Source organism: Coregonus lavaretus (genome assembly GCF_964263955.1).
Source record: "Coregonus lavaretus genome assembly, contig: HAP1_SCAFFOLD_1385, whole genome shotgun sequence".
In the NCBI taxonomy this organism is placed as follows: domain Eukaryota; kingdom Metazoa; phylum Chordata; class Actinopteri; order Salmoniformes; family Salmonidae; genus Coregonus; species Coregonus lavaretus.
Genome location: NW_028159755.1, coordinates 26,955 through 39,872, shown reverse-complemented (window position 1 = coordinate 39,872; position 12,918 = coordinate 26,955). Strand labels below are relative to the sequence as shown.

At 44.5% G+C, this 12,918-nt stretch overlaps 1 protein-coding gene across 1 annotated transcript in view; it reads left to right on the top strand.

Moving 5' to 3' along the window:
- LOC311122473 (protein FAM184A-like) overlaps window positions 1-12,918 on the top strand; it is a gene marked incomplete at its 3' end in the record, with an annotated part of 95,345 nt that overhangs the window by 56,996 nt on the left and 25,431 nt on the right. Inside the window, exons 3-5 of the mRNA XM_084196822.1 lie at window positions 2,720-2,855; window positions 6,566-6,747; window positions 12,032-12,217. Coding sequence (XP_084052948.1) covers window positions 2,720-2,855; window positions 6,566-6,747; window positions 12,032-12,217 — 504 coding nt within the window. The remainder of the gene's footprint in view (window positions 1-2,719; window positions 2,856-6,565; window positions 6,748-12,031; window positions 12,218-12,918) is intronic.

Below are 12,918 nucleotides of genomic sequence, written 5' to 3'. Positions count from 1 at the left end.
AACTCATGGATACCATTTTTATGTCTCTGTGTCCAGTATGAAGGAAGTTAGAGGTAGTTTCATGAGCCAATGATAACTAGCGTTAGCGCAATAGATGGAAGTCTATGGGTATCTGCTAGCATGCTATGTTAGTGCAACTACCTCTAAACTTCCTTCTTACTGGACACAGAGACATAAAAATGGTATCCACAAGTTAATCTGACTGTGGAATTACACAAAGAGCCTCAATCCCGATGTATCCCTTTAAGGGCACATCAAGAGATTTTGTTTCACCTAGTCAGCTCAGGGATTTGAACCAGTGACCTTTTGGTTACTGGCCCAACACTCTTAACCTCTAGGCTACATGCCACCCCGCTACCTACTGCCCCACCAGACGAGTCAAGATATTTACATATACATTAGAACTCCACTTCCAAATGGACGATATTCCCATGGGAAATGTAAATCTAAGTGACTATTTCATGGCAATTCCGATGAATTATTTCAAAAGTAAACCTTGAGAGCAGTAGAGAACATGTTAAGAATGAAAAGTGGCTAGTCTCTCTCGCTACATCTCTACAGAGAGAGTGCAAATGCAGGAAAAAAAAAAAAGAGTGATGTGATAGAGAGAAGAAGAAAGAGAGAAAGAAAATTAAGTGATTATTAGAGAGTATGAGTGAGTGAGTTGTATACAGTGCATTCGGAAAGTATTCAGACCCCTTGACTTTTTCCTCATCAATCTACACAAAATACCCCATAATGACAAAGCAAAAAACGGTTTCTATAATTCTTGGCAAAATTATAAAAAACGAAAACTGAAATATCACATTTACGTAAGTATTCAGACCCTTTACTCAGTACTTTGTTGAAGCACCTTTGGCAGCGATTACAGCACCAGAGAATCTCTTTTCTTATGATCTGAGAGTCCTTTCGATGCCTTTTTGCAAACTCCAAGCGGACTGTCATGTGCCTTTTACTGAGGAGTGGCTTCCGTCTGGCCACTCTACCATAAAGGCCTGATTGGTGGAGTGCTGCAGAGATGTTTATCCTTCTGGAAGGTTCTCCTATCTCCACAGAGGAACTCCCTGGGACTAAACACCTCCCTCTGCAACTGGATCCTGGGCTTCCTGACGGGCCGCCCCCAGGTGGTAAGGGTAGGTAACAACACATCAGCCACACTGATCCTCAACACGGGGGCCCCTCAGGGATGCGTGCGCAGTCCCCTCCTGTACTCCCTGTTCACCCATGACTGCATGGCCAGGCACGACTCCAACACCATCATTAAGTTTGCTGATGACACAACAGTGGTAGACCTGATCACCGACAACGATGAGACAGCCTATAGGGAGGAGGTCAGAGACCTGGCCGTGTGGTGCCAGGATAACAACCTCTCCCTCAACGTGATAAAGACAAAGGAGATGATTGTGGACTACAGGAAAAAAAGAAGAGGACTGAGCATGCCCCCATTCTCATCGACGGGGCTGTAGTGGAACGGGTTGAGAGCTTCAAGTTCCTTGGTGTCCACATCACCAACGAACTATCATGGTCCAAACACACCAAGACAGTCGTGAAGAGGGCACAACAAAGCCTATTCCCCCTCAGGAGACTGATAAGATTTGGTATGTGTCCTCAGATCCTCAAAAAGTTATATAGCTGCACCATCGAGAGCATCTTGACTGGTTGCATCACCGCCTGGTATGGAAACTGCTCGGCCTCCGACCGCAAGGCACTAAAGAGGGTAGTGCGTACGGCCCAGTACATCACTGGGGCCAAGCTTCCTGCCATCCAGGACCTCTATACCAGGCGGTGTCAGAGGAAGGCCCTCAACATTTTCAAAGACTCCAGCCACCCTAGTCATAGACTGTTCTCTCTGCTACCGCACGGCAAGCGGTACCGGAGCGCCAAGTCTAAGTCCAAAAGGCTTCTCAACAGCTTCTATCCCCAAGCCATAAGACTCCTGAACAGCTAATCATGGCTACCCGGACTATTTGCACTGCCCCCCCCACCCCCGCCCCCTCTTTTACGTTGCTGCTACTCTGTTTATTATTTATGCATAGTCACTTTAACTCTACCCACATGTACATATTACCTCAATTACCTCGACTAGCCGGTGCCCCCGCACATTGACTCTGCACCGGTACTCCCCAGTATATAGCCTCCCTACTGTTATTTTATTTTACTGCTGCTCTTTAGTTATTTGCTTTTAACACTTTTTTATTTTTTATTTAAAAAAATGCATTGTTGGTTAAGGGCTTGTAAGTAAGCATTTCACTGTAATGTCTACACCTGTTGTATTCGGCTCATGTGGCAAATAAAATGTGCATTTATTTGATTTGAGATTGGGGCGGCAGGTAGCTTAGTGGTTGTGCCAGTAACTGAAAGGTCGCTGGTTCTAATCCCCGAGCCAACTAGGTGAAAAATCTGTCGATGTGCCCTTGAGCAAGGCACTTAACCCTAATTGCTCCTGTAAGTCGCTCTGGATAAGAGCGTCTGCTAAATGACTAAAATGTTAAAATGAGATTGATGAGGGAAAACAGTTATATATGCAATTTTAGAATAAGGCTGTAACGTAACAAAAAGGGAAGGGGTCTGAATACTTTCCGAATGTACTGTATATACTGTTTCATTGTTCTGGCAGAGAGAATGAACACAGGTCAGGAAGTTGACCCTGTGCTATGCGTGTCTGTGCCTCAGGAGTATAGGCTAATATGTGCTCTGTGTGTTTCTGTTTGTGCTCCAGGAGTTGAGCAAACAGCTGGACGAGGTGACGCAGGATGCCGAGATCGTGGAGATTCGACAGAAGGAGGCGGAGTGTGAGCTGGAGGCCACCAGAGATCGTGTGCAGCAGCAGGCCACAGAGATCCTCCTCAAAGCCAGTGAGTTAGCTTTCCACCTTCTTTCCCACCTCCTCTCTGTTAGCGTTCTTATCCTACACTCTCCCTCCTCCTGCTGTTACTGACAGTATACACCCTACTACACTCTCCCTCCTCCTGCTGTTACTGACAGTATACACCCTACTACACTCTCCCTCCTCCTGCTGTTACTGACAGTATACACCCTACTACACTCTCCCTCCTCCTGCTGTTACTGACAGTATACACCCTACTACACTCTCCCTCCTCCTGCTGTTACTGACAGTATACACCCTACTACACTCTCCCTCCTCCTGCTGTTACTGACAGTATACACCCTACTACACTCTCCCTCCTCCTGCTGTTACTGACAGTATACACCCTACTACACTCTCCCTCCTCCTGTTGTTACTGACAGTATACACCCTACTACACTCTCCCTCCTCCTGCTGTTACTGACAGTATACACCCTACTACACTCTCCCTCCTCCTGCTGTTACTGACAGTATACACCCTACTACACTCTCCCTCCACCTGCTGTTACTGACAGTATACACCCTACTACACTCTCCCTCCTCCTGCTGTTACTGACAGTATACACCCTACTACACTCTCCCTCCTCCTGCTGTTACTGACAGTATACACCCTACTACACTCTCCCTCCTCCTGCTGTTAATGACAGTATACACCCTACTACACTCTCCCTCCTCCTGCTGTTACTGGCAGTATACACCCTACTACACTCTCCCTCCTCCTGCTGTTACTGACAGTATACACCCTACTACACTCTCCCTCCTCCTGCTGTTACTGACAGTATACACCCTACTACACTCTCCCTCCTCCTGCTGTTAATGACAGTATACACCCTACTACACTCTCCCTCCTCCTGTTGTTACTGACAGTATACACCCTACTACACTCTCCCTCCTCCTGTTGTTACTGACAGTATACACCCTACTACACTCTCCCTCCTCCTGATGTTACTGACAGTATACACCCTACTACACTCTCCCTCCTCCTGCTGTTACTGACAGTATACACCCTACTACACTCTCCCTCCACCTGCTGTTACTGACAGTATACACCCTACTACACTCTCCCTCCTCCTGCTGTTACTGACAGTATACACCCTACTACACTCTCCCTCCTCCTGTTGTTACTGACAGTATACACCCTACTACACTCTCCCTCCTCCTGCTGTTACTGACAGTATACACCCTACTACACTATCCCTCCTCCTGCTGTTACTGACAGTATACACCCTACTACACTCTCCCTCCACCTGCTGTTACTGACAGTATACACCCTACTACACTCTCCCTCCTCCTGCTGTTACTGACAGTATACACCCTACTACACTCTCCCTCCTCCTGCTGTTACTGACAGTATACACCCTACTACACTCTCCCTCCTCCTGTTGTTACTGACAGTATACACCCTACTACACTCTCCCTCCTCCTGTTGTTACTGACAGTATACACCCTACTACACTCTCCCTCCTCCTGCTGTTACTGACAGTATACACCCTACTACACTCTCCCTCCACCTGCTGTTACTGACAGTATACACCCTACTACACTCTCCCTCCTCCTGCTGTTACTGACAGTATACACCCTACTACACTCTCCCTCCTCCTGCTGTTACTGACAGTATACACCCTACTACACTCTCCCTCCTCCTGCTGTTACTGACAGTATACACCCTACTACACTCTCCCTCCTCCTGCTGTTACTGACAGTATACACCCTACTACACTCTCCCTCCTCCTGCTGTTACTGACAGTATACACCCTACTACACTCTCCCTCCTCCTGCTGTTACTGACAGTATACACCCTACTACACTCTCCCTCCTCCTGCTGTTACTGACAGTATACACCCTACTACACTCTCCTTCCTCCTGTTGTTACTGACAGTATACACCCTACTACACTCTCCCTCCTCCTGCTGTTACTGACAGTATACACCCTACTACACTCTCCCTCCTCCTGCTGTTACTGACAGTATACACCCTACTACACTCTCCCTCCTCCTGCTGTTACTGACAGTATACACCCTACTACACTCTCCCTCCTCCTGCTGTTACTGACAGTATACACCCTACTACACTCTCCCTCCTCCTGCTGTTACTGACAGTATACACCCTACTACACTCTCCCTCCTCCTGCTGTTACTGACAGTATTCACCCTACTACACTCTCCCTCCTCCTGCTGTTACTGACAGTATACACCCTACTACACTCTCCCTCCTCCTGTTGTTACTGACAGTATACACCCTACTACACTCTCCCTCCTCCTCCTCCTCTCTTCTTTCCTCCTCCCTCCTCTCTCTGTTACAACCCACGCTACTGCACTACCTGAGCAACACTAATGAACCACAATGTGATTAATGACCCACACCACTCTTAGTCCTACATGATTTCCCCCAACATTTAAGTCTATGTATGTATCAATTACTTCAAGTCATGAAATATTAAAATAATGTTGGTTCAAATTTACCAAGTCTTTGCACCAGTTTGCATCAGATATTTTCAGGAGAAAATAACAGGTACACAGGCTCAAGACTACTGTATATAGGCTTCCATCTATTCACAATTATCTGTCACGTGACTCTCTTTCCTTATCACTGGTATGATACATTCCCAATGGATGGCAGAATGAACCAGAACCCAGAGAGAGATTTTTAATACACTCTGGAGGTAGGTAGCTCCAGCTTCAGCTAGCGTACCTGTTGACAGGAGATTGTGCTGTGACAGATCACCTCCCGGTATCCCGGCAACAGAGGTCCAGTGTGCTCTGCAGTCTTGCCCCAGCTCTGCTCCGAGACCTCTTCACCCCCCTGGTTCTGGAATGTACCTTGGTGGGGAGAGGGCTCACCTAGACCCCCTCACCTAGCTCTTACCTAGCCCTGCAACATCTGTTGTGGTTCAAATGCCTGTCATACCATGGTCAAGATATATAACAAGGACAGAGAGAAAAACAACATGTTTGCACTTTGTGTCTGGAATTTTCCGTGGTGCCTATTGTGTAGCTGTGTAGGACTGTATATATCTGCAGGCCCATGTTTGGAATCAGACACAGAGATGCTGCTGCTGCTGAAAACACTAACCTCTTAGCTGTTAGAGAAACACAGGGTGTTAGCCTCACGGTTACTTGGGCTTATCTGAATTGCTGTAACATAACTGTTTAATGGTGAAATGGTGTATCCCTGCACTAATGGTATTCATAAGCCCAAGGATGTGAAAGCCGTGTTCAAATGAATTACGCCCATTTTAAGTCATGCTGCACTTTGTACAGTCTGTACTGCAGCGAGCCCTGCTGTATACTCACAGCCATGCCTGTATGATCTGATTTGATCGCTAGTTATGCCTTGCTGCATCAATATTTCATCTGGCAGTGAAATACTGAAATACTGGCTCACCAAAACGTCAATGTTTAAACAGTACATTGACCCAGGTCAACTCTCTATGGTAATACTGCTGGTACAGGTAATCTCATTCTAGTAGCACTGTATGGCTGGACTGTTTCTCATAGTGTTCTCTCTCTCTCTCTCTCTCTCTCTCTCTCTCTCTCTCTCTCTCTCTCTCTCTCTTCCTCTCTCTCTCTCTCTCTCTCTCTCTTCCTCTCTCTCTTTTTATCGTTCTCTCTCTCTCTCTCTCTCTCTCTCTCTCTCTCTCTCTCTCTCTCTCTCTCTCTCTCTCTCCTCTCCTCTCCTCTCCTCTCCTCTCCTCTCCAGGTCACATTGGCAGCCTGCAGGCCACTCAGATGACCCACGAGGCAGCCATCCGGGACCTGGAGTCTGAGAAGTCTCGTCTGAAGGACAAAGTGGTACGTCTAGAGGAGGAACGCGGGGCCCTGCAGAACAAGACCCAGACACTGGACGACAGGCAGAGGCAACAGATTCTCTCCCTGGAGAAGGTGAGCCTTCGGTGGCGTGGAGGGAACTGTATTTCTGCCATTCTGGAGCCTGGAGTTGTCTGAGGACTAGGGCTGTTGCGGTGACCGTATTACCGCCACACCAGCGGTCACGAGTCATGAAGGCAGTCAAATTCCATGTGACTGTTTAGTCATGGTAATTAGGCTACTCTAAGCTCTGATGCTGCTGATGATCATTAGTAGCCTACCAAACTTGCTAACTGCCTGGTACTCAGCACTCTATTGTCCCTCTAATCACTCTGACATCAATGCAAATATGTTCGAAATCTAATCAAACACTTCATTAGAGCCCATGAGCTCATGTTGCACAACATTTCAATAGACTATGCAATTGCACGAGAAAACAGAGTGATGGCTTCTACTAAAAAGAGGAGGATCCCATAAGCTTTCTATAGGCTAGGCCTACTATATTTGTTTCTCAACTTTCCTAATATTAAGCACATTGTTTATCTTTACAACAGGAGTATAGCCTACCTGGCTGGCATGAAAATCAACCATGGGAAAAGTGTCCTCCATTCGCTATTTAAGTGCATAGATGATGTATTTTTACCCGCTCCCCCTGTTTCGAGACAGGTACATGATAATGGCCCATTCTAAATAAAAACAAATTTCACACATATATTATTTAGTACAGTTGAAGTCGGAAGTTTACATACACTTAGGTTGGAGTCATTAAAACTTGTTTTTCAACCACTCCACAAATTTCTTGTTAACAAACTATAGTTTTGGCAAGTCGGTTAGGACATCTACTTTGTGCATGACACAAGTAATTTTTCCAACAATTGTTTACAGACAGATTATTTCACTTATAATTCACTGTATCACAATTTCAGTGGGTCAGAAGTTTACATACACTAAGTTCACTGTGCCTTTAAACAGCTTGGAAAATTCCAGAAAATGATGTCATGGCTTTAGAAGCTTCTGATAGGCTAATTGATATCATTTGAGTCATTTGGAGGTGTACCTGTGGATGTATTTCAAGGCCTACCTTCAAACTCAGTGCCTCTTTGCTTGACATCATAGGAAAATCAAAAGAAATCAGCCAAGACCTCAGAAAAAAACTTGTAGACCTCCACAAGTCTGGTTCATCATTGGGAGCAATTTCCAAACGCCTGAAGGTACCACATTCATCTGTACAAACAATAGTACGCAAGTATAAACACCATGGGACCACGCAGCCATCATACCGCTCAGGAAGGAGACGCGTTCTGTCTCCTAGAGATGAACGTAAATCAATCCCAGAACAACAGCAAAGGACCTTGTGAAGATGCTGGAGGAAACAGGTACAAAAGTATCTATATCCACAGTAAAACGAGTCCTGTATCGACATAACCTGAAAGGCCGCTCAGCAAGGAAGAAGCCACTGCTCCAAAACCGCCATAAAAAAGCCAGACTACGGTTTGCAACTGCACATGGGGACAAAGATCGTACTTTTTGGAGAAATGTCTGATGAAACAAAAATAGAACTGTTTGGCCATAATGACCATCGTTATGTTTGGAGGAAAAGGGGGAAGGCTTGCAAGTCAAAGAACACCATCCCAACCGTGAAGCACGGGGGTGGCAGCATCATGCTGTGGGGGTGCTTTTCTGCAGGAGGGACTGGTGCACTTCACAAAATAGATGGCATCATGAGGAAGGAAAATTATGTGGATATATTGAAGCAACATCTCAAGACATCAGTCAAGAAGTTAAAGCTTGGTCGCAAATGGGTCTTCCAAATGGACAATGACACCAAGCACACTTCCAAAGTTGTGGCAAAATGGCTTAAGGACAACAAAGTCAAGGTATTGGAGTGGCCATCACAAAGCCCTGACCTCAACCCTATAGAGAATTTGTGGTGAGAACTGAAAAATGGGCCAAAATTCACCCAACTTACTGTGGGAAGCTTGTGGAAGGCTACCTGAAACGTTTGACCCAAGTTAAACAATTTAAAGGCAATGCTACCAAATACTAATTGAGTGTATGTAAATTTCTGACCCACTGGGAATGTGATGAAAGAAATAAAAGCTGAAATAAATAATTCTCTCTACTATTATTCTGACATTTCACATTCTTAAAATAAAGTGGTGATCCTAATTGACCTAAGACAGGGAATTTTAACTAGGATTAAATGTCAGGAATTGTGAAAAACAGAGTTTAAATGTATTTGGCTAAGGTGTATGTAAACCTCCGACTTCAACTGTATATGTAAAGACAAGATTAAATCAAGAATATTCTTATGGGTGACAATATTAGCCTATCACTTGTTAATTATATATTAGCACTTGTGAATGATGCCCAGCATAAGAAACATCAAAAAAAAATTGCCTACTTTTTCGAATCATAGTCGTACATCTCATGTAGCCTAGGCCATAGGCCTAAATGTTTTTATAAGGTTTGTATCACAACTAAAGTGGCCAAATAACTTCTTAAAATTAAGCACATTCATCCGCATACATAAGCAGTGGGTCAGTTTCAAGTTTGGGGAAGATCATTTTCACCATAAAAATGCACCTTTATAAAAAAAGCTTTATAATATCATTAGGCCTACTCATGCGCAATCACATTTGCAGTAACATTTTGAAACATTTTGGAACATTCGCGCTTATAGCCTACTGCCATGTGCACATTGCTGCGCTTATAATGTGAAGAAATAGCCTAATAGTTTATCAACATTTTAAGCTAAATGTTCTGATCTGTTGCGTCAGCCACATTGCGGCGTAAAAAATGTTTTTTCATGCTAGTGGTTGCATTAATTTTGGATCTATTGCATCCCACAACTGTCCCAGACTATGTTTGGAATATTTTTTTCTCACACGGAATTGAATAGGTCGACTTTTGTACTATGGGGGATACTAGATTGACATAGGCTAGTTATTTTGCTGTTCATTAGGCCTACTCATCTTGTTGGCTGACGAAAAGTAAATGTGGACAGTTCTTCCAATATCTTCAGTATGCACTTCGGAATTGGAATTGGATAAGGACGTGTGCAGTGGCGTCCCTGATGTGTCTGTCTTCACTTGTAGCCTGTGAGAAAGACCCGATCACGTGATGGGAGAAGGGCACAACGGCCACTGGCCGCAAAAGCCATTGATTTTTTTAGGGTGCATTACGGCCACAAAGGGAATGCCGCTGTGAAATTCAAGGCATTATCAAGTGCTTGACTAATGAAGTGTGTACAGCCTGCGCAAAAAAACAAAGCAGAGCTCATGACTTTCAAGCGACTTTTTTCAAATCATCATTAGAGTCGCATCATGCAGCCTTACTATGTATTAAAAATCAAAACATATAGCCCAACGTTTGTAGAACAACAAAAGTTACATGAATAACTCTAAATTAAGCATATAGGAGTACCTATTTCTTTGTTAACCGCTCAACACAAAATAGCCGCATGTGCGCACTCCCTCAAATCGTTTGGAGAAAATATCCTTTCTATTTTATTCAGCTTTATTAAATTGTATTCTTTAAACTATAAAATCATGCCACGGAATTCTAAGAAAATCTTGTCTGCTAAATGAACTAGTTTAGCCCACAGCCATTTGGCATAGCCAGATCAGGGCCTAACATAAGGACAACTCAAAGTATGCTATTCTGTTCTTCTGAAATAGACTACATTTTCATTCCTCTCTCATGCGGTCTCATATGGTCTGTGTGTATGCGCCTCTGTCCGTGGCCGGAAAGAACAGGCGCAATGGATTATGGTCATTGTAGTTAATTACACGTTTCGTGGTGAACTAGGTTGAATATTTGCCTTATGAAAACTTCCAATCAGCCCAGCGTCCCACATAGTTCTTGACAGATTCTCTCGTGAATGATTTGATTTCCCTCTAGAGAAACGGCGCGTTGAGCTCACTAACTAAATGGAATTCAAAGAATTGAACCATTGTCGGTCAATTAGTTGTTTAATAACCGAAAGAAAACCCAACATTTTGGTTAATTGCTCAGCACTATTCACAACACTCAACATCTTGGAAAGAGAAGTTACTGGACTAAAAAAATTTGGCTTTTGTTGACGTTTAGCTGATTATTTCGATTTAGCAAAGACTACACTTTTGGTGTAAATAGACATCCATTTTGCGTCACAGTTTGCTTCATATATCTCAACTATTAGCCATGGCTGCTTCTTCCTCTATAGTCACCGTTTTTCTTAAAGCCATGCTTTCTGGTTGTAAAATAGCATTTAACTTCAATTATTGATGTCAGAGTACACAAAAAAACTCTGATTTTACGACTAAGCATTTAGCTTGCTCCTTGGAAAGTCCTCCTTGCTCTCAGGAGTTACAGAGCCCTGAAATATGCATCGCATCTGAACACACAAAACTACAGATTGTTATGCTGCTGAGCGGGTTAAACTTGACCAGACCCCACCAAATGTTACGTTATTTGCGAACAGTAGCGCCGTAGACAAACTGCAGTTCCCCCGTAAATGAATGTCAAGCATAATCTATTTTCCATTCAGCATTTCCATTATGGTAAAATGCACAGTTGAAGCTTTCACTATATGTCGTTCTGCGTGACAATATCAGTGGAGGCTGCTGAGGGGAGGACGGCTCATAAGAATGGCTGGAACGGAGCGAATGGAATGGCATCAAACAATGTGTTTGACGTATTTGATACCATTCCACTTATTCCGCTCCAGCCATTACCACAAGCCCGTCCTCCCAAATTAAGGTGCTACCAACCTCCTGTTGTCAATATGCTCTCAAGACAGGGAGAGTGTTCTGTTGACAGTGACCCGCACCACTCAATGCTATGTCCTCTGTGTCTCAATGACAATTCACCACAATGCTGTAGCCTGAAAACCTGACCTCACCTTTCCAGTTCCCAGGAAATCTCTCTTCTGTTCTGTTTCCCATTACCATAGCCTTGAGTTCGGTGTTACTATGGCAACCTGCTGTGAACGGCGGTGTGAGTGCATTGTGCAGTAATCCACTGGGCTGCTGGCGTTCTGAGAAACGCCACTCTCTCTCTCTCATCTGGTAATAGAGGCCTCTCTCTCCGTTCGATTTGGCTCGCTGCTTGAGCCTCATCTCTGAATGTGAATAATGTGTTGAAGCATCCTCAGGCTGTCACTTTCCTCTGTTACAAGACACCAAACAGCCGTTCATGTGTTACCTGTGTCTGACTGACTCAGATGCTCACTCAAATGACCAAGGAAATAGAAATAAGACAGTAATGAGTTTAGCATTCTGTTCACAGCTGGGTTTAATACAACTAGAATCAAACATCTTTGATTAACACAGGGCAGACTGTCATGGTGTTGTCTCTGTGTGTGTTGGTCCATCAGACTCTACGGGAGGAGAAGCAGGTGTATGAGAAGGAGATGATGAACATGCGTGCCAAATACGAGGACGACGCCGCCCACTTCAAAGAGTCACAGACCCGGGCGCTGGAGGAGCTGTCGAAAAAGCACAGGACCACCCTGGAGAACACACAGACTACTGCCGAGAAGGAGAAGCGCTGGCTACTGGCCGTAAGAAGAGTGTACACACACACACACAGACACTCACACACTCACACACACCTCAGGTAACACAACACTGCACTGCACCTACGCAACACACACACACTGCAGGGGAGCTGCACCTACACAATGCAGCAATGGGATGGGATTGGGATTTCCATACACAGCAGTAAACTGCAGAAACAATCACTTCACCTCCAAGCTATGTTTTGCTATGATTTGGCTATTGTTATGAATAGCAAATGGACTGGGCTTACAGTAATACATTCTGTAATTGCATTATTGTGCAGATCTGTACCAAACTACACTCATCTGCTCTTACAGTACACAGTGACATTACAACCACCCTAATGAACAAGTCACACAGGATCCAACAGCAAGACTAAAGAGCAACAATGATTATCTTCTACTAGTTGAACGTGATGATAAGAGAAAAGGTCAATGCTGAGTCTGAACCTCATTAGGAGAGCCCAATGATTATCAGTTTGAAATAGGACTACAAACAGCTGGTGGAACCACTCTGTAGAGACAGAGAAAGAGAGCCAGAAAGAGAGAGAGGAGAAGGGAGAGAGAAAGACTCATTGCCGTGGGCAGAACAGCTTATCTTTCCTCCAAGTCCCTCCATGTCATTTGCATGCATGAATTTCAGGCTTTGCTGCGCTGGTTTGGGTCTACAATTTGTCAGAGCTACTTGTCAAGGCAATCCCACA